General features: G+C 46.3%; 1 protein-coding gene across 1 annotated transcript in view; it reads right to left on the reverse strand.

Moving 5' to 3' along the window:
- Positions 1 to 20,393, reverse strand: part of LOC311526625 (gamma-aminobutyric acid receptor subunit beta-4-like) — an 87,546-nt gene that overhangs the window by 17,373 nt on the left and 49,780 nt on the right. The window contains exon 4 of the mRNA XM_084639837.1: positions 5,643 to 5,863. Coding sequence (XP_084495963.1) covers positions 5,643 to 5,863 — 221 coding nt within the window. The remainder of the gene's footprint in view (positions 1 to 5,642; positions 5,864 to 20,393) is intronic.

The following is a 20,393-nucleotide window of genomic DNA, read 5'->3' on the forward strand; positions in this document are numbered from 1 at the left end:
CACAATCACCCCTACTACTCTAGCCCCACCCCCACTTTCCTTGAAATCACAATCTCCTCCCCCCACATCCGTCCCCAAGAGGATTCTGCCCTTCCATGTGACTCATTTCTGCTCAGCTCGGACAGGCAAAAGAAGTCACACAGAGATGCTATTTCTCTGCATTGCTGGTGAACAAGACAGCTTTCATTTGGTGGGAGATGGAGGCTAGGACAACTCTGGAAATCTTTTTAAAGGAGGAATCTAGCCCAGGGATACACAAAGCACGTTGGATAAAAATCTGTGGCTGATGCATGTGTCCCCACTGCCCTCTAGGGGACGGAAACAGAGCTGACTGTGTGTCATAGACACCATAATGCTAGCAGCTAATGGAGATTCTCCTTCAGCACAAGTAGTAGTGGCATGTGCCTTGGCAGTTGCCACCATGAAGCTCTGAGTAGTTGTGAAATGCCAGGATGAAACAGCTGCGAAGTTCTAAGTTGGCTCTCGATTTGTTACAAGATGAATGGATCCCAAGCTGCAACTGGAGCGTGAACCAAACCTTACAGGAATACCCACTTAACATAATCTTCTCATTGTCACGTCTGGGCAGCAGCAGCAGGAGGCTGTTCTCTCACTATGAGCTGCCAGGCACCCTGATCTCCCACTGAATTCAGAGAAACTTGTCAAACTATTCCTGGCAATGGTAAAGGGGACACTGTTCTCATGAGATGTGCAGCCTGATCAGAGGTCTGGACACAGTTGTGAGAAGCATCTTAACTACTGGGACACATCAGATGGAACCGTTGGGGTTTTCCCATCGCTGATGTAGGCAGAGAGTTATTAGGCTGTGTGTATGTGAAGGGGTGTGAAGAGTCAATTTAACCTCCTAATACTTCCGCTTATCATCATGAGTTGAGAGGGATCAGGGGGCTTTATCCTGCCTCACCTCACCATAGCTCTGGCAGGACTCCTGAATCTTAACATGTCTCATGCTAGGGGCTCCCCTCTCCCAAGAGAATCTGTCTTTTCCCCCTGCCTAAGTGTTCCAGCTCAGACAGACACAATACCAGCCATTTTGTTTCCTTCTCTGATCCTCCTCATTGCTGTTTGTTTATTAATGGCTTCTTCTGTCTTATGTACAGTGATTACATAAGATCGCAGAGAAGGAGGGAAAGAGCTCAGAGCTGCTATTAAAAACCTGCCATATTCAAGTCTCTGCCCATGCTGCGAAGCCTGTAGATCAGTTCCAGCATTCTTGAGCACCTGGTCCTGACAACGGCCCTGGCTGGACCTGCTTTTGGATTTGGATTTCCCTTCACCCTGCTTTTTCCCAGTTGTCTGTCTCACTTGTTATCCCTGTGCCTTGTGCTCCTCCCTTGATGAAAGCAGCTCCCTCTGTCAAACTTCTCCATTCAGTTCATTCAAGCCCTTTTTGGCCTCTCACCATCCATTTGCCCTCAGTCCCTTCATCAAAGGGGGCAGGGGAAGAACAACTCATCAGCTGGCACAGTAAAGCAGCAAGCACTTCATCAAAACTTCCATTGCCTTCAAAAGAAGCAGGAGCAGATTCTTAATGTGGTGTGTGTGTGTGTTTGCACATGCGTGAGCATAGGAGGGAATTTTCTTCCTTTGAGGTCTTCCCAAGTAGAAGAGGTACCTCTCCTCCTCAGTGTTCCTCATCACTGCAAAGCCTGACACTGTGACACTATGAACTCTGCCTTATCTTCAGAAAGTCCGTCCATGGTTGTGAATGAGAGAGAGGAACACAGCACACAATTGCCAGTTCCTGCAAGTGAGTGGAGATGGAGCCAGCTCTTGGTTTGCTCATTTATTTCAGTGTATGAAGTAGGTAAGTACTGGTACAAACCCTAAAACACACACAGTTGATATCAAGAAAAAAAAATCATGTTTTGTCTCGTTACCTCTTGACAGCAACTTCTCAGCTGCTGCCTGAGCCACAATGTCCACACTGCTGTTTTTAGCACACTAGCCCGAGTCCCGCTAGCATGACTCTGTCTGTCCAGGCTGGCAAACTCACTTCCTGTTGCAGTGAAGACATGCCCATTTGGACTCCTACTGACTTTAACGGGACTTATAGAGGCAAAATTATTAATTGCTCAATGAGAAAAATCTCAAACCTTTAACCTTTCAAACTCTCTCAGAAAAATATGCTGGCAAATGTTGCTTTTTGCCTGGCAGTGAACACAACTTCTGAAGCCCCTGAGTGGTTTACAAATCCCTGGTGAATCCCTATTCTTCCCTTACTATGGTGGTGCAGCAAGTTAACACAAGCTGCTATTCATGGCTGGAATGCACAGCCTCAAACGTCTCCAGCCACAAAGCTGAAAGAGTTTGTTTTCTACTCAGCCTCTTTGTTCCATTACAAAGTCGCCACATGATTGGCAACCACTTCTCAGGATTGAGGGACATTGCCCAGGTCTGGAAATGGAATAGCAAGGGGGTGGTGCAGATCAGGATTGAGGTGAGTTGCAAAATTGTGGGTGAGAAGGCAAGTTTTAAATCCTGGGGGTGCAACAGATCTAGACTGAAGTACACTGACAGCACTGTGCGGTACCTGGGACTGGGACTGGAATAGCCCAAGGTCAAATGTAGGGACTAAGGAGCATTGTGAGAGCTACTGTGTATGGTGGAAAGTAGCTTATATAGTACTGGCCTTCACAATGCCCAGCAAGAAGATGCAGTTGCTTATTCAGCACTTGTGGCTTGATTAAACTTCTGTTTTGCTTATGATATCTTCCTGGCATCTCTCCCTTTTTCATTGGGAGAACCAAAGTTTACCCAATGGCTCTTGAACCCCAAGAGCAAGGACCTTTTTCACAGTAGCTCATAAAGGGTCTGACATTTGCAGAACATTTGCCCCAGGTTCCAGCCAAGCTATTTTGGCTTTTTCCTTTTTCATGGGACCATGGGCATTAGAGATGTCACCCCCATGTCTCTTCCCACACCACAACTTCCCAGACTCCTCGCCCCGGAGCTTTGGGTTACCTTCCCTACATATTTGCATTTTTTCCTCTAAATTGAATCAGGTCTGGTTATTTCCTGCCCTGGTGTATGACTCCTCCGGGATTCCTGGCATTACAGATTAGAGGTCCCATTTGTTTATGGCCCTCCAACTAGCTCTCAGTCCAAGCCAATACGAATTAGTTGTGGAATAAGCTTTCATCAGACGTTGCGTATCAAACACATCCCCAAGACAAAGCAATATTACATCTGCTGCATTCCTTTCGTCCACTTATCTGCTAATTCTATCAGAAACAAGCATATGTGCTTCTCCCCAGCAGAGGGACTGTCACAATAGAGCAAAGGGGAAGAAGAAAAAGGCCTCATTTGTCCATGAAAACAAATTATTCAGAGTTTGATCTTGTTCTCATTGACGTTAACAGCAAAGCTCCCATTGACTTCAGTGGGGCCTAACTGGACCCTGGGGGCTCTATCCTGCAAGATGCTGAGCTTCTGGCCCTGGTACAGCAAAGCACTTAAGTGTGTTCTTAAAGCCCTTGGTTGGTAACTTTCTGAATGCCTCTGCATTTCCGACATCACAGTCTGTTGCAAAGAAAATGACTGAGATGCCACAGCAAGAGGGAATAACTTCACTGCAAGATCAACTTGAAGGAAAGGCTGGGACTGGAAGGAAGGTGGCACGTGAAGAAACAAACATAGCTACGGTACCTAGTAAAAAAGGGCAAGAAAACTATGAAAAACACAAGACAGAAACAAAATCACCTTGGTTAGCACTGTGTGTCAATTTTCTGCACTCTGGAAGCTCTGTTTGAAAGACTGCCCTTTCAGCAAAACCCCCACATGCCACAGAACCCAACAGATCTGGCACCAAAATACAGAAAGGACCTGATGTTCAGAAGAACCCTGAGATTTTGCTCCCATGTTTTTGCAGATGCATATAACTGAGGGTGCAGTTTTGTGGATCTAAATAACTGCAAGCATAACACTTCAGTATTCACAAAAAGAAAAGGAGTACTTGTGGCACCTTAGAGACTAACAAATTTATTTGAGCATAAGCTTTCGTGAGCTACAGCTCACTTCATCGGATGCAGCTTCAGTATTTAGCTACCCAATTGCACCTGGCGGTCAGGTATCTACATGCTACTGAATGTGCTAGAAATTATTTGTGGCTGCAAAATTGCACCTTGCCGCTATTGGTGTCAGCAAAAATGCAGGTGCAAAATGAAAGGCCCCCGAAGAAAAAGTTGCCTCAAACCTCTATGCACATGATGGATGGACTTTTTACAGTGTCCCTCAGAAGACTGCAGTTGCATCACATTAAGAGGTGCTACTCCATGCAAGACTTCTGACCTGCGATGAACATCGGGAACTCCCACTGAACGCAACAGGACTTGAGGACTCTGAACCTCTCATGATTTTTGTGGTGGGTTTCATTGTGCTCTGCCATATCAAGGGAGCAGCCTCCAGGCAACCAAACAGCCAGTGTTTTATTTAAACACAGATCTTAACGGGAGCCTGTAGGTAACAGGGGCAAATACCTCAGTCATCCTCTTCCTCCTTAGCCCAAATACCAGGCCCCTTGTCTCACCCCTGAAGATGGCCTGTCCAGGGTAATTCTGAGCACTTTCTAGCTGCAGCCCCAGCAGTTAAGTAGGAAGGAATCATTACAGGATGTACGAGATGGAAATTCCCCCAAAACATGCAGCATCAAAGGGGCTGGTGCTGTGTATGGTCAAGATCGGTGCAGTCCATTCCAAATGGAGATGTCTCCTTCCCCTTTGCTGGGCTGGGAAGTAAGCACAGTGTGGCTCTCTTATTTATCTGTGACTGTTGGAGGCAGGTCTAAGAGCTTGGTGTAAACTTGGGCACTATTTCCCTGCTAAATATCAAACTTTCTATCCCCAACCACTCTGGCACCAGTGCCAGACAGAAAAGAAAAAGCTGCAAGAAATTATTTATTTTATACTGTGGAAAGTACATATTTACACTGTCTCATATTAAGAAACAGCTGATCTGATTTGCCTCAAACTTTCCACAAAATTTTCACCCTTGGGCAGAGAGCAGACCTGGAAAATTTCATCTCTATTACCCAAACTTGCAGAAAGTTATCGTTAATGTATTATTAAAGCATTAAGCTGTTAGATCATACCTTTTATCAGTAGAGCTCAAAGAACTTTGCAGAGGAGGTGGGTATCATTATCCCCATTTGACAGATGGGGAAACTGAGGCACGGGGCAGGGAAATGACTTGCCCCTGGTCACCCATCAGGCCAACGGCAGAGCTGGGAATAGGACCCTGCTCTCCTGAGTCCCATCCCACTGGTCTATCTTCTAGGCCACACTAGGCACTTTTGAAAGGGGCATTTGAAATGGAAACATGCAACTTGAACTATAGCAACCTGAAACAGTATGCAACCTCAATTACTCCTCTGCCCCAATACTAGTCTATCCCAGTTCAGGGATCATTTTGCCCACCACTGAAATGCAACCACTTCTGGGGGTGGAATGCGATATTAGACCACTTAGAAGTGAGCAACTTTTGAGCAAATCTTTCTTGGCCTGGCTGTGCTTTCTTTAAAGATGGATTTTGAGGGCTGCTCTGTGTATGGCCAGAGAGTTGGATGATGGGACAGCAATGTCATTCATGAACATACAAGCAATGAAAACTCCTCCCACACTTACCTCAAGCCATACAGCACGGTCCCATCTGGATGGAGCCGAATCATGCGATTCTTCACTGTCACCCCATGCAGGAAGGACTTCTTGTCATTCAGGAAATAGGTGTCAGGAAGCCACAACTGGTCAGCCACCCGGTTGTCCAGGGTCAGGTTAAGAGGAAGGTCACTGTACGCTAGGCGTTTGTCCCGCCAACTCTGCTGGAAATACATTGTGATGGTGTAGTCCTGGGAAAGAAAACACACAACCGTCAGGCTGTCCCATGGGAGACATCCTGGACCCTTGTCTTACTTCTGCTGCCACTGAGATGCCTGACATGTCTCCAAAGCTTTTGCACCCAGGGTATTCATTCCCCACATGGTGTGTTATAGGAACTGTGACTTTTTTTGGAAGGGTAAAGCTACAGGGCACTGGACTGAGCTTTCTAAGGGGAGGAATTGGCTTGACTTGTCACTGATTCAACACTCAAAGGAGAGAACTTTTTGCAGTTCAGCCACCTCTTCCCTGCTCCGCATTCTGCCCACTGCTCCTTAATGCCAGAGTCACAGTGTGGTGGCGTGCGTCTGAGATCAGGGAGACAACAGTATACATGCAAAGTTGGCTAAATTTTTTTGAATGGCAGTGGCCCCATCAGTCGAACTGGCTGGTAGGGTCCCATGGGAGGAAAATCTAAGTGATAAAGGAGTTCAGGAAAACTGGCAGTTTCTCAAAGAGACAAGATTAAAGGCACAACTGCAAACTATTCTGATGAGAAGGAAAGATAGGAAGAATACTAAGAGGCCAATATGGCTCCATCAGGAGCTCTTTAATGACCTGAACATCCAAAAGGAATTCTACGAAAAGTAGAAACATGGAAGAATTGCTGAGGAGGAGATCAAAAGAACAGCACAAGCATATAGGGACAAAATCAGAAAGGCTCAGGCATAAAATGAGTTACACCTGGCAATGGACACAAAAGGCAATAAGAAGAGATTCTTTAAATATATTAGAAGCAAGAGAAAGATGAAGGTAAGTGTAGTGGGAAAGGAGAGATAATAATTGATGACATCAAGAAGAATGAGGTATTTAATGCCTGTTTTGATTCAGCCTTCACTGAAAAGGTTAATAGTGACCAGATACTCAACATAACTGATATTAACAGCAAGGGGGAAGGAACGCAAGCCAAAATAGGGAAAGAATCAGTTAAAGAATATTTAGATAAATTAGATATATTCAAGTCAGCAGGGCTTGTTGAAATTCAGCCTAGGGCAGTGGTTCTCAAACTGGGGTCCACGAGGGTATTCCGGAGGGTCTGCAAGTCATGTCCAGGGCTGCCGGCCCCACTGATCAACTCCTCCCTCCCAGTGCCTCCTACACGCCGCGGAACAGCTGTTCAGCAGTGTGCAGGAGGCACTGGGAGGGCGGGGGAGGAGCGGGGATAGGGTTACTGGAGTAGTGAATGGGAGGAAAGCAGTAGATGTGATATGTCTTGATTTTAGTAAGGCTTTTCAGACAGTCCCACATGACAGTCTCATAAACAAACTATGGAAATGTGGTCCAGATGAAATTACTATAAGGTGATGCACTTGTTGAAAGTCCATACTCAAAGAGTGGTTATGAATGGTTCGTTGTCAAACTGGAAGGATGTATCAAGCGGGATCTGACTGGGGTCAGTCCTGGGTCTGGCATTATTCAATATTTTCATTAATGACTTTTATAATGGAGTGGAGAGTATGCTTGTGAAATTTGCAGATGATACCAAGATGGGAGGGGTTGCAAACACTTTGGAGTACAGGATTAGAATCCAAAACAATCTTGATAAATTAGAGAATTGGTCTGAAACCAAACAGATGAAATTCAATACAGACAAGAGCAAAGTACTTCACTTAAGAAGGAAAACTCAAATGCACAACTATAAAATGGGGAATAACTGGCAAGGTGGTAGTACTGCTGAAAAGGATCTGGCGGTTCGAGTAGATCACAAACTCAATGAGTCAGCAAGTGACAGCAGTTGAGAAAAAGGCTAATATCAGTCTGGGGTATATTAACAGGAGTGTTGTAGGACATGGAAGGTAATTGTCCTGTTCTATTCAGCATTCATGAGGCCTCAGCTGGAGTACTGTGTCCAGTTGTGGGCGCTACACATTGGGAAAGAGGTGGACAACTTGGAGAGAGTCCAGAGGACAGCAACAGAAATTATCATAGTTTTAGAAAACCTGACCTATGGGGATAAGTTTAAACAAAATTGGGCATATTTAGTCTTGAAAAAAGAAGACTGAGGGGAGACCTGGCAACAGTCTTCAAATAAGTTAAGGGCTGTTATAAAGAGGATGGTGATTAATTGTTGTCCATGTCCACTGAAGGTAGGACAAGAAGTAATGGGCTTAATTGGCAGCTAGGGAGATTTACGTTAGATATTAGGAAAACTTTCTAATTATAAGGTTAGTTAAGTTCTGAAATAGGCTTCCAAAGTGAGGTTGTGGAATCTCTGTCATTGGAGATTTTTAAGAACAGGTTGGACAAACACCTGTCAGGGCTGGTCTAGATTTATTTTGTCCAGGCTCAGCACAGGGGGATGGACTTGATGACTTCCCGAGGTCCCTTCCAGGCCTGCATTTCTGTAATTCTATGAAGACCCCAAAACTGTTGGGGGATCAGGCTGGGGTTTGTGTTTATCCCAGATTCATTCATCAGTCATATTAATGGTCATGTCTATGGCTCTCATCACCACAGTGTTGATGGAGTGCTGGCACATCAAGCTTCACTCACCACCTCTAGCAGCTGGACCTGTAGAAGGGAATCTGTTCCAGGCACACTTATTATTACATGTCTTGCATGTATTACGTATTACGTAATAATAAGGGCCCCAGCCATGATCAGAGACCCATTGTGCTGGATGCTGCACAAACAAGTAGTAAAAGACAGTCCTTGCAGAGCTTACAATCGAAATAGACAAGATACACATCGGGTAGAAAGGGAAACAGAGGCATAGATAGAAGTGACTTCCCCAAGCTCACCTGGTGGCTCAGTGGCAGAGCTAGGAATAGATGACAGGTCTCCTGACTCTCCCTGCCTACTGGATCATAATTCTCTCTCTTATACAGCACTGCCTTTTAGCCACCAAAAAGAGGAAATTATATATATCGATATATACATAAATATGAAGAAAATATATCCCAGGAATCTGTGAGGGCATGAGGCAGGGAGGGGATTTCTGACTGGCTCAGCCAATGTTTGTTGCAAAGAAGCAGGCAGTGGCAGCCACTTTCCCTTCATTTATTCTTTTAAAAAGCAGAGGGAAGATGACAACTTTCACCTCTAGGCCAGGGGTTCAAAGTCAGGCTAGCTCAGCAATGACCGAAAGCCATTACCTCTAGATTCACTATATGAAGTGAATTGGGGGCCTTCATTGAAGTTCTAAGTAGGCAAGGAAGCATGTCTTGAAAACCACAGTCAGAAGGGGACATTAATAGTCCTATGGCTTAGCAGAGAGGCTGACTATGTAATGAGGCAGGGAGGCTGAGATCTTGTTTCCCATGGAGCTGACCTGTCTATGTCAGGGTTGGGGCACGTTGACAGGATGGCAGGGAGCAGTTTGCGCTGCCATCGCCCATGCTGCACTTGTTCTGGGGATTAGCAGAGGACTTCGCTCTCTAGGGCTGTCAGTCTAGCACTAAATCCAGCTAAAAGCCCAAAATAATAAATGATCCTGCATGTGTAGCAAGCCCTCCCTGAGTGTCTGAAAATAGGCCAAACCTCAGCCAAGTGAATGGAGCTTGAATTTCCATGAGAAAACATTAAGACAAGGCAAATGGGTGGGGGAGGGGGGCTTGATTACTGTGCAAATAATTGCTGCTAAATCCCTCAGCCCATTCCACCATGACTCTGTCACCTTATAAGAATAGTCCTAGATGGTAGGCATAGTAACTACACAATGCCTATACAGAGCGGCTGCTTGCCATTCCCAACTATCCTGCTTCAGCTTCAGAGCAGCCTGGAATGAGCGTTGTGATCTCGTGACCCTGTGTGTGAGCAACCTCCTCTCATCGTCTTGTGACACGCTGATGGGGCTGGAGGAGGCAGGGTTTGGCTCATTCCATCTTGTTCTCAATTCCGGATTTTTTGCATCCTGCAATTCAGCTGCCCTTATCAGGATACAAGATGGGTTTGTGAAAATTGGTTCTTTCTCCTGAAGCTTATATGCATGGTCAATTTACGTGCAATGGTGCCATATTTAGGAAGCAAGGAGATTATGGTAGCCCAAGTTACCATAACACTGATGATGGAGTCCTGGCACACCATTGCTTTCTGTTTACATTGAGAATACAAATAGTCTTGATTCCTAATCTAGTGTACTGCTAATCCCAAGACCATTTTCCTCTCTCCAAATAATTGCTCTAATTATTTTTCTCTCCTTCATCTGCTTACCCTGGATACCTGGGGTAACTTCTTCCCCCTCTCTCCCCCACACAAACCTATCTACACTGCCTTTAAAGTCAAGTACCACATTAGAGGGCAAATGATCAGTACAGACCACAATGAGAGAATATAAATCTCATGGCTTTTGTGATCTGATCCAGGCTGGAATGGAAGGATCTGGGGGTTAAAACCTAAGGTATTAACCTTCTGAATCAGCATGCTATTTCCCTACTTGTTTTATAAACCAGCCATCTAGCTGGCAGCACTGGTGAGCTACGGAGAGCTTTCTGGGAAGTGGAAGAGCAAATATTCCTTTGCCTCTGGGTCCAGTTCTTTCCCAGGTTCCCTGGCTGCTCCTGTGTGCTTCCTTTCCCTCCAACTCAAAGCCGGACATTTCTGTGCCATGCCATGAATCTGCATTTCCAGATAACCCCCTTATCTTTTACAAAGCACTACAGTCCACCTAGTGTTTAGTGCTTCTCATGGATTCTCCCCCTTTCTGGCTCTCTTTCCCTCTCACTCCTCCTCTTTCTCTTTCTGTTCCCCCCGCCCCATCTCCTCCTTTACTTTCTCCATTTTGATTTTTCTCTCCTCCTCCTCTTTCCCATACATCTTTCTCGCTCCATTTCTCAGTATCTTCCCTTCCTCTCCTAGCCCAGTGCCAATCTCTGCTGAGTGATGTGCATGATTGCTGGACAGACGTGAAAGAGCCAGGCAGACATCCAATATTCAGAGGTCAGAGTTCTCTTCAGGAGAAGAGGTGACACTGATGTATTAATGGGCTGCAGCTCCAAAGCACAGGGAGGGGAGACTTCGAGAACGGAGCGTGCTCTCTAGGAGCCACTAGCAGAGTGCAACACACATAACAAGTACCTTATCACATCTGAAGGAGAGTGCACCATCCCAGAGTCCATGCCACAGGGGATGGCACTGATAAGTTACCCTACAGCATGCAAGAGAAACTGTATCACAGAGGAAACAGGCCCCGCATGCCAATCATGTACTATGTTTGATAGATGCTGTATCCCATGGAGGAAACAGGGACCCCATGAGCTCTATCCACACGCTTTTCCAGCTCACCTGTATCTTCCTAATATTAAACTGATGATAGACAGATGAAAAAATACCCAGAGAAGGATGGATGGCTAGATCTAGAGCTATTGATCTGTTCGATGAGGGTCGCAAGGCTACAAACCAATTAGAAAATATTACAGCGGAAGCCTCCCCTTCAGACATAGATAACATCGTAACTGAGGGTGACACCATCCTTTCAGAGCAGACTAACCAGACTGATGCAACGTGTGCAGTAATCCACAGTAATCCACCCTCTCTATGCTGCAGCTACCCCTTTGGGTAGCACTGGTGGAAATATGTCTGGGCAAAACTGCTTACACATTTCCTAGTCCAGACGAGGTGGGTAGAGCTCTCAGTTCAGCACCTTTTCAGCAGCTTGCATTCACTCAGGGCCAGGAGAGCCCACTGGGTTCTTACAGGAATATGCAGTGGGAGGGGAGGGTGCATGGCCCAAACAATGGCCAGGCAGAATTCCGTTCTCTGCACTAATGAGGGGGCAGACGCTGATCCCTCCCCACTTCCCTGGGATCGCACAGCACCCCAAAGGGGACTGGAGGGGGTGGAATTGAAGTTCATGCCCACAAGCCCCACAATGCCTTAGCCAAGAGAGACGACTGGCTGCAAGGTGGCAGAGTATGCTGTGTCCCACAAGGGGAACAGGGGAGTGCATGCTGGGGAGTGAGCAGGTAAGTGCATGCTGGAGAGTCCTAAGTGGCTTGCTGGTGCTTGCTGGGGGCTGGAGGTGGCTATGAATCCCCCCTTGCTAGAGGCTTGGTGCAAGCTGCACAATGGAGTCCTGGGAAAAGAATTAAAAAGCAAACCTGACTAGGTTCAATTCCAAATAAATAACCATTGACCACAACCAAACTGGCATGATGGAGAAAATCTTCCGGCAGGGGTGGATCTGAGTGACATCAATATGCCCTGAAGAGGTACACTAACCAGGAGCCTAATTACATGTCTGGGTCCCCTGAACTATATCTTAGCACCTAGTTTCCATGAACAGTTACTCGACCTGCATGCCCAAATACTGGGATTCTGCAGGCGCAGTGGCTGGGTGTTTTTGTGAGTACTGCCACTGCATTTCTGCTTTGCCCTTTAAAACTTTGCCATCAGGGCCAAATCCAGGTCCCCCTGAAGCAGATGCCAGCTGGTAGTGGGACAGGGTGTGGGATTGCCACATGGCTTGTATTGTCTAGGATTACCCTCCTCTGGGGGCGACCCCACACCGGGCTGTTTAACTCCCTGGGACACTGTGCTCTTGCAAAGACACACACAGTTCCATGGGCCGCCGCAGCCTAGCTCCAGCTGAACATGGCTGCTGTGGCTAGACTTGCTGTGACTCACATGCACGGTGCTGCACGGTGCCCCAACCTCACCACGGGGAGCTGAAGTACTCCGTGGGCAACAAGCAGCTGAGGGAACAGCTCCTTCTGGCCCAAGTAGGAGCAGCTGGGTTAAGTCTTGCTCAGCCGGAAGACATTTGCACATCTATCACAATAATGGGAGGAAAAGCATGTGTCCTGGGCTCTCTCTAGATGCCGGGCTTCCCCTATCCAAATCCCCTGCCAGGTTCCTTCACATCGTTGCTGTGGGAGAGATGTGGAAAGGCCACGTTGGCTGGCTGGTCTCTGGCTCTCCAGCTACTGCTCTAGGGGTTTTTTATTTATTGTCCCATTTTTTCATCAAAGAGGCAGCCCTGGGAGCCCAGCTGCATGATAGGCCCCGCTCAGCATTGTGCCTCCCATTCACCCCCTCCTGGAGCAGTCACGGCACCTGAGCCTGCTGGAAGGCTTTCCGAGCATCACCGTCATTTCAGGATCCCTTTGGGATCCCCCTTCGTTACTGCCATTCCCCCGCATCACTAAGCCACTGGCTCTTTCCGAGCTGTCAGCTCCAGTTCCCCTCTCCTCCCCCACCCCCAGTCTCCGTTTTGGTGAAGGGTTTTTTTTCCCCTCTCCCCTCCCTTCCTCCTAGCACACAAAGAAGAAAGGTAAGAACACCCCAGGGGTCAGACAGCCATTCAGATTCCAGAGCTGCCCCTCTCTGCTGAGGAATGCTTACTTAGAGGCTAGCAACAGCCTGCTGTGGCACTGAAATCAGGAGCCTGCTTGCAGGCCGCTTGTGCCTTCTCCCAGTGCTGAAGGCAGTATTAGCCTCCTCCTGCATTAGGCAGCCATATCTGGGGGAGTCTGACAGTTGGGACCCCATTAATTATCTCAGTGTCTGGTGCATCTCAGCAGGGATCCCTTTTCACACCATCTAAGGGCCCCTAAGGAAGTGATCCAGGGAGCATGGTGAAGCATTCCAGTATTAGGCTAGGATTGCACCAAGGGGAATGTGGCCCTGCAGAATGCAAGAGGGAATGGGCTTAGGTGGACAATGGATAGACTAGGATGCTCTTCAAGGTACTGGGAACCTCCAATGTCCCAGGGGGCAGGCTGGTTAAAGCTGAGGGAATAGCAGGAAAAAAAATAATTAATTGTTGGCATGTATTAATTTGAATTTCAGAGCAAATTTTCATTGGATCATGTTCATGACACCACTTGTGTTTGCTTTCCTCAGCTGTCAGAGCCCTCAAGCTTCCCTATCCATGCACACTTGTGAGAAACAAATTCTAAGCTCGAATATCCATCAGGAGCAAACTTCAGCTTGTACATTATAAATCACAATATGTTGCTGTGTTGGTTGGTTACATAAGCCATCCAATCAGGGAAGAGAAACAATGCCACACAACTCGTGTAAGTAACCCACACAATGCAATGGGTGAACACTCAGAATGTGCTGTGGATGGAGAACTGTTCACTGAGGACATTGGTGTGTATCCCTACAGAATGAGAACCAGCTGGGTTGTGGGCAGACAGAAAGGAATTCACCAATGAAACACAAACAGTCAGGTGAGCTCTAGTGTTGGGACATGTGCATCCAGGATGCACCAAGGAGCATGCTGGAATGAAGCTAAAAGACTCCTCAGAGTGCCAGACAGAATCACAGGGCAGCCCTGGAGGTGACCTGTGGATACTCTGCAGAGCACAAGATTCTCACTGAGGCACTTGGAAAGCCAGGAGGTACCAGGACCTACAGATGAGCCAGCGAACACTTGGGGGCACTGCAGGCTGTTTACATGCCACAGAGCATGTTGAAACTCATCTAGGGGCTCCAGACCCATGGACGGGCCAAGAAGCACGGCAAGATACTCCGCAGGGAGAACTGATGCAGCAGAGTGACATGCTGAGATGTTCCTGGACCCACCAATGGACAAGGGAACAAAGCACATAGCGCTTAGGGGAAGGGAAATGTAAGATGCAAAAATGAAGATGTTTGTACCCCAGTGCGAGGAGCCTCGGTAACAAAATGGAGGAACTAGAGCTACTGGTGCAGGAAGTGAAACCAGGTATTCTAGGGATAACAGAACCATGGTGGAATAGTTGTCATGACTGGAGTTCAGGTATGGAAGGGGATGTGCTGTTTAGGAAAGACAGAAATAAAGGCAAAGGTGGCGGAGTAGCACTGTATATCAATGATGAGGTAGACTGTAAAGAAATAAGAGGCGATGGAATGGATAAGACCGAGTCTATCTGGGCAAAAATCACATTGGGGAAGAAAGCTACTAGAGCCTCCCCTGGGATAGTGCTTGGGGTGAGCTGTAGACCACCGGGATCTGATTTGGATATGGATAGAGCCCTCTTTAATGTTTTTAATGAAATAAATACTAATGGGAATTGTGTGATTATGGGAGACTTTAACTTCCCAGATATAAACTGGAGGACAAGTGCTAGTAATAATAATAGGGGTCAGATTTTCCTAGATGCAATAGCTGATGGATTCCTTCACCAAGTAGTTGCTGAACTGACAAGAGTGGATGCCATTTTAGATTTGGTTTTGATGAGTAGTGAGGACCTCATAGAAGAAATGGTTGTCGGGGACAACCTTGGTTCGAGCGATCATGAGCTAATTCAGTTCAAACTAAATGGAAGGATAAACAAAAATAGATCTGTGACAAGGGTTTTTGATTTCAAAAGGGCTAACTTAAAAAAAATTAAGGAAATTAGTTAGGGAAGTGGATTGGACTGAAGAACTTGTGCATCTAAAGGCGGAGGAGGCCTGGAATTACTTCAAGTCAAAGTTGCAGAAACTATCAGAAGCCTGCATCCCTAGAAAGGGGAAAAAATTCATAGGTAGGAGCTGTAGACCAAGCTGGATGAGCAAGCATCTCAGAGAGGTGATTAAGAAAAAGCAGAAAGCCTACAAGGAGAGGAAGATGGGAGGGATTATCAAGGAAAGCTACCTTGTTGAGGTCAGAACATGTAGGGATAAAATGAGAAAGGCCAAAAGCCATGTAGAGTTGGACCTTGCAAAGGGAATTAAAACCAATAGTAAAAGGTTCTGTAGCCATATAAATAAGAAGAAAACTAAGAAAGAAGAAGTGGGACCACTAAACACTCAGGATGGAGTGGAGGTTAAGGATAATCTAGGCATGGCCCAAAATCTAAACAAATAGTTTGCCTTAGTCTTTAATGAGGCTAATGAGGAGCTTAGGGATAATGGTAGCATGACAAATGGGAATGAGGATATGGAGGTAGATATTACCCCATCTGAGGTAGAAGCCAAACTTGAACAGCTTAATGGGACTAAATCGGGGGGCCCAGATAATCTTCATCCAAGAATATTAAAGGAACTGGCACATGAAATTGAAAGCCCATTAGCAAAAATTTTTAATGAATCTGTAAAGTCAGGGACTGTACCATATAACTGGAGAATTGTTAATATAGTCCCCATTTTTAAGAAAGGGAAAAAATGTGATCCGGGTAACTACAGCCCTGTTAGTTTGACATCTGTAGTATGCAAGGTCTTCAAAAAAAATGTGAAGGAGAAAGTAGTTAAGGACATTGAGGTCAATTGTAATTGGGACAAAATACAATATGGTTCTGCAAAAGGTAGATTGTGTCAAACCACCCTGATCTCCTTCTTTGAGAAGATAACAGATTTTTTAGACAAAGGAAATGGAGTGGATCTAATTTACCTCGATTTCAGTAAGGAATTTGATACGGTTCCACATGGGGAATTATTAGCTAAATTGGAAAAGATGAGGATCAATAATTGAAAATTGAAAGGTGGATAAGGAACTGGTTAAAGGGGAGACTCCAATAGGTCACACTGAAAGGTGAACTGTCAGGCTGGAAGGAGGTTACCAGTGGAGTTCCTCAGGGACTGGTTTTGGGACCAATCTTATTTAATCTTTTTATTACTGACTTTGGCACAAAAAACAGGAATGTGCTAATAAAGTTTGCGGATGACACAAAGCTGGGAGGTATTGCCAATACAGAGAAGGACCAGGATATCATACAGGAAGATCTGGATGACCTTGTAAACTGGAGTAATAGCAATAGGATGAAATTTAATAGTGAAAAGTGCAAGGTCATGCATTTAGGGATTAATAACAAGACTGGGGACACATCACTTGGAAGTAACAGAGGAGGAGATGGGCCTTGGAGTACTGGTTGATCACAGGATGACTATGAGCTGCCAATGTGATATCGCCGTGAAAAAAGCTAATGCGGTCTTGGGATGCGTCAGGCGAGGTATTTCCAGTAGACATAAGGAGGTGTTAGTACCGTTATACAAGGCACTGGTGAGACCTCATCTGGAATATTGTATGCAGTCTGGTCTCCCATGTTTAAGAAAAATGAATTCAAACTGGAATGGGTACAGAGAAGGGCTACTAGGATGATCCGAGGAATGGAAAGCCTGTCTTATGAAAGGAGACTCAAAGAGCTTGGCTTGTTTAGCCTAGCCAAAAGAAGGCTGAGAGGAGATATGATTTTTCTCTATAAATATATCATTGGGATAAATATCACGGAGGGAGAAGAATTATTTAAGCTCAGTACCAATGTGGACACAAGAACAAATGGATATAAACTGGCCATCAGGAAGTTTAGACTTAAATTAGACGAAGGTTTCTAACCATCAGAGGACTGAAGTTCTGGAACAGCCTTTCAAGGGAAGGAGTGGGGGCAAAAGACATATCTGGCTTCAAGAATAAGCTTGATAAGTTTATGGAAGGGATGATATGATGGAATAGCCTAATTTTGGCAATTAATTGATCTTTGACTATTAGCTGTAGATATGCCCAATGGCCTGGGATGGGATGTTAGATGGGGTGGGATCTGAGTTACTACAGAGAATTCTTTCCTGGATGTCTGGCTGGTGAGTCTTGCCCACATATTCAGGGTTTAGCTGATTGCCATATCTGGGGTCGGGAAGGAATTTTCCTCCAGGGTAGATTGGCAAAGGCCCTGTGGGGTTTTCGCCTTCCTCTGCAGCATGGGGCACGGATCACTTGCTGGAGGATTCTCTGCACTTTGAAGTCTTTAAACCACGATTTGAGGACTTCGGTAGCTTAGACATAGGTTAGGGGTTTGTTACAGGAGTGGGTGGGTGAGATTCTGTGGCCTGCGTTGTGCAGGAGGTCAGACTAGATGATCATAATGGTCCCTTCTGACCTTAAAGTCTATAAGTCCATAATACCGGCTGATTCTTTACCATGATGCCACAGCTGTCAGATCCCCATCCCATGCACATGAGACTAGGCTCTTAGGTGCAGCTGGTAGAAGGGGAAGGGCAGTGGAATCAGAAACACCACCGCCACCAATATACATATCAATGGATAAATATTTTCATTGTCCCAGGGAGCCTTCCCCAACACACGGGGGGAAAACACGCAGGTCCCAGTCCCTGTGCTGTAAGAACTCCTCCGCCACTCCCTCCCACCGCCGTAATCCCAGAGGCCAGCAACAAGAGATTGGGCTCCATGTCCTTGTAAATTAAAGGTTGAATTAGCAATTAAATGAGCCAAATGCACAGGGCTGGGCTCCTATCTATCCACTGGGTTCTTGGTCCTTTGCTTGCTGACATGGAGCAAGTTGCGGGGGAGAGGAGAAGAAACATCTTGAACTCTAACATGGAGCAGGCAGCTGTCCTCTGTCCCAGGAATGGGCATGGAGTAATGGGGGCAGTAAGAACAGCTTGGGATAGGGAGGGGAGGGGAGGTGGGGGAGAAAAGGGTTGTGAAGGGGCTAGTGGAAGGGAGAAGTTCAGCAAATGCTCAGAGTTCAGCCAAAACAACATGGCAACTGGAGCAGGAGCTGTTAACATACCAGAGGTCAGTTTCTTCCTTACTCCTCTGAAACAGAAGCTCCCTCCTGCCACAATCCCACCTACCCAAAAGCACAACACAGCCGAAGAAGTCACTCAGTGCTGATGACTCAGGGACCCTTGGCTCCAGGTTTAGGGTCATATGCTACAGGCCTGATCCATAGCCCATTGATGGCAATGCAGCCCAGATCCTCAAAGGTATTTTGGCACCTAACTCCCATTGCTTTGTGGGAGCTGGGCATCTAAATACCTTTGAGGATCTGGGCCTGGGAGTCCATTGACTCCAATGAGCTTTGGATCAGTCCCAAAGCTCTCTAGCCTGCGGGGTTGGGAGGAGAGCTCTGGGCCTCTGCCATAGACTCACACACAGAGCTCTCTCTTACCCACCCAGGCTGCATCCTCCTAGGACCTCTAAGTAAATTCCCTGCACTTCTGTGTCATTGCCCCTGTGACATTTCCATGTGGCTCAGTTACCACCAACTGTCCCACCCCCGAGTACAATGTATTTGTTTGCACTGCAATAGAGCCCCAAGGTCGCAACTGGGATCAGGGCCCCTCTGTGTTGGGTATGGCTTCAACATAATCCCTGCCCTTAGGAGCGCATAGGCCAGGATGCTACCTTGTGTCTGTGGCAATTTCTGTGTATGTGACATGTTGCTACCCTGTACAGGATTAGGATGGCCAGGGATACATTCCCATGATAAAAGAACACCACATCCATTTCTGCTCACTGTGAACAAATGGGGAGAGCCCCTCCAGTCTGTGTGTGCTTCTCCCACTTTTTCTTGCTGCCCATCTCAACCCCCCTGAAATCTCACTTTGCCCTCATGTCTGACACACCTAAAACAGCTCATTCCCCACCTGCATGTCGCATCCAAAATACATCATGTGCCCAAGGGAGGAGAGCTGTTGCATGGGGTGAGTTTGCTTAAATACAGAGTCCAGGTTAATTCTAGTGACTGCAGTTTCCCATCTGCTCTTTTCAGAGGGTCGTCACTGGGGAACTGATTCAAACCAGATGAATGGCAATACTTTTTCACTCAGTGTCCAATGAGCCTGTGGAACTCACTGCCACAAGATGTCATTGAGACCAATAGCTTATCAGGACTGAAAAAGAACTGGGCATTTACATGGAGAATAAGAACATTCAGAGTTAGAATAGGTAATATTAAAACAGTAAATAAGAATTTCAGGAGCGATATAAACCCTCCTGCTTCAGGGCACAAGTCCCAATCTTTAACTAAGGGGTTTAGGAGGAAACATTCCTTCTGGGCAGGCTATTCCAGACGTGCCTACTGCAGGCTTCCTTGTACCTTCCCCTGAATTAACAGGTACTGGCTATTGTGCATGACAGGATATTGGACGAGATGGACTATTGGTCTGATACAGTCTGCCAATTCCTGTTTCCTATCATTACGTGACCTCCAGCACAATGCTTAACCATTGAGCTAAAGGAGTATCTGTATTAGCAGGGACCTGTAGTAGGCTCTTATCTTCTGAGGACCAGCCACAGGAGGGGGATAAGTAGCACATGTTGAATCAGTGGATCAGATCTCCACTCAGAATATATTTCTGGTGATGTGGATCTCTACTGAGTCCATTTTTATCCTCAAAATGACTCAGAGATCATTGCTTCTTCTCGTTCCCTCTGGAGAGACAGTTATTCTCGGCCCCCTGTAGATGTTATATTTCACAGAGCACGTGGAAGCTACTGGGAGTGATAACTTTTTGGCAGGGAGAGAGAGAGAAAGAGAGAGAGAGAGAGAGAGAGAGCGCTCTTGCTGCTGCACTGCTTGCGACATAAGGACAAAGGACATTTTACAGCTTACCTGCCACACCAGCTGTTCCACCTGATTCTATAGACTTTGCTAAAGCACCTCTCTTTTGAGAGGAAAGGGACTGAATAAAAATCCCATCCCATGTAAGCAAAGAACATTGCAGTGCTTTGAACCTGTGGTCATAAAGAACATCAAGGAAACTGCTACTTTGGAAGACGTGAGAGAGAATGGAACGTCTCCTAGCTGGTGGGAATTCAGCTGCCAATGAATGAGACTAATGAATGGCTTGTTGGCTTCAATAATGAGACACCAGCTTTTATTCCTGTCATTTCTGAGAGAGAACCTAAAGGAC

Source organism: Lepidochelys olivacea, assembly GCF_965140295.1.
Source record: "Lepidochelys olivacea isolate rLepOli2 genome assembly, chromosome: 9".
NCBI classification, from domain to species: Eukaryota; Metazoa; Chordata; order Testudines; family Cheloniidae; genus Lepidochelys; species Lepidochelys olivacea.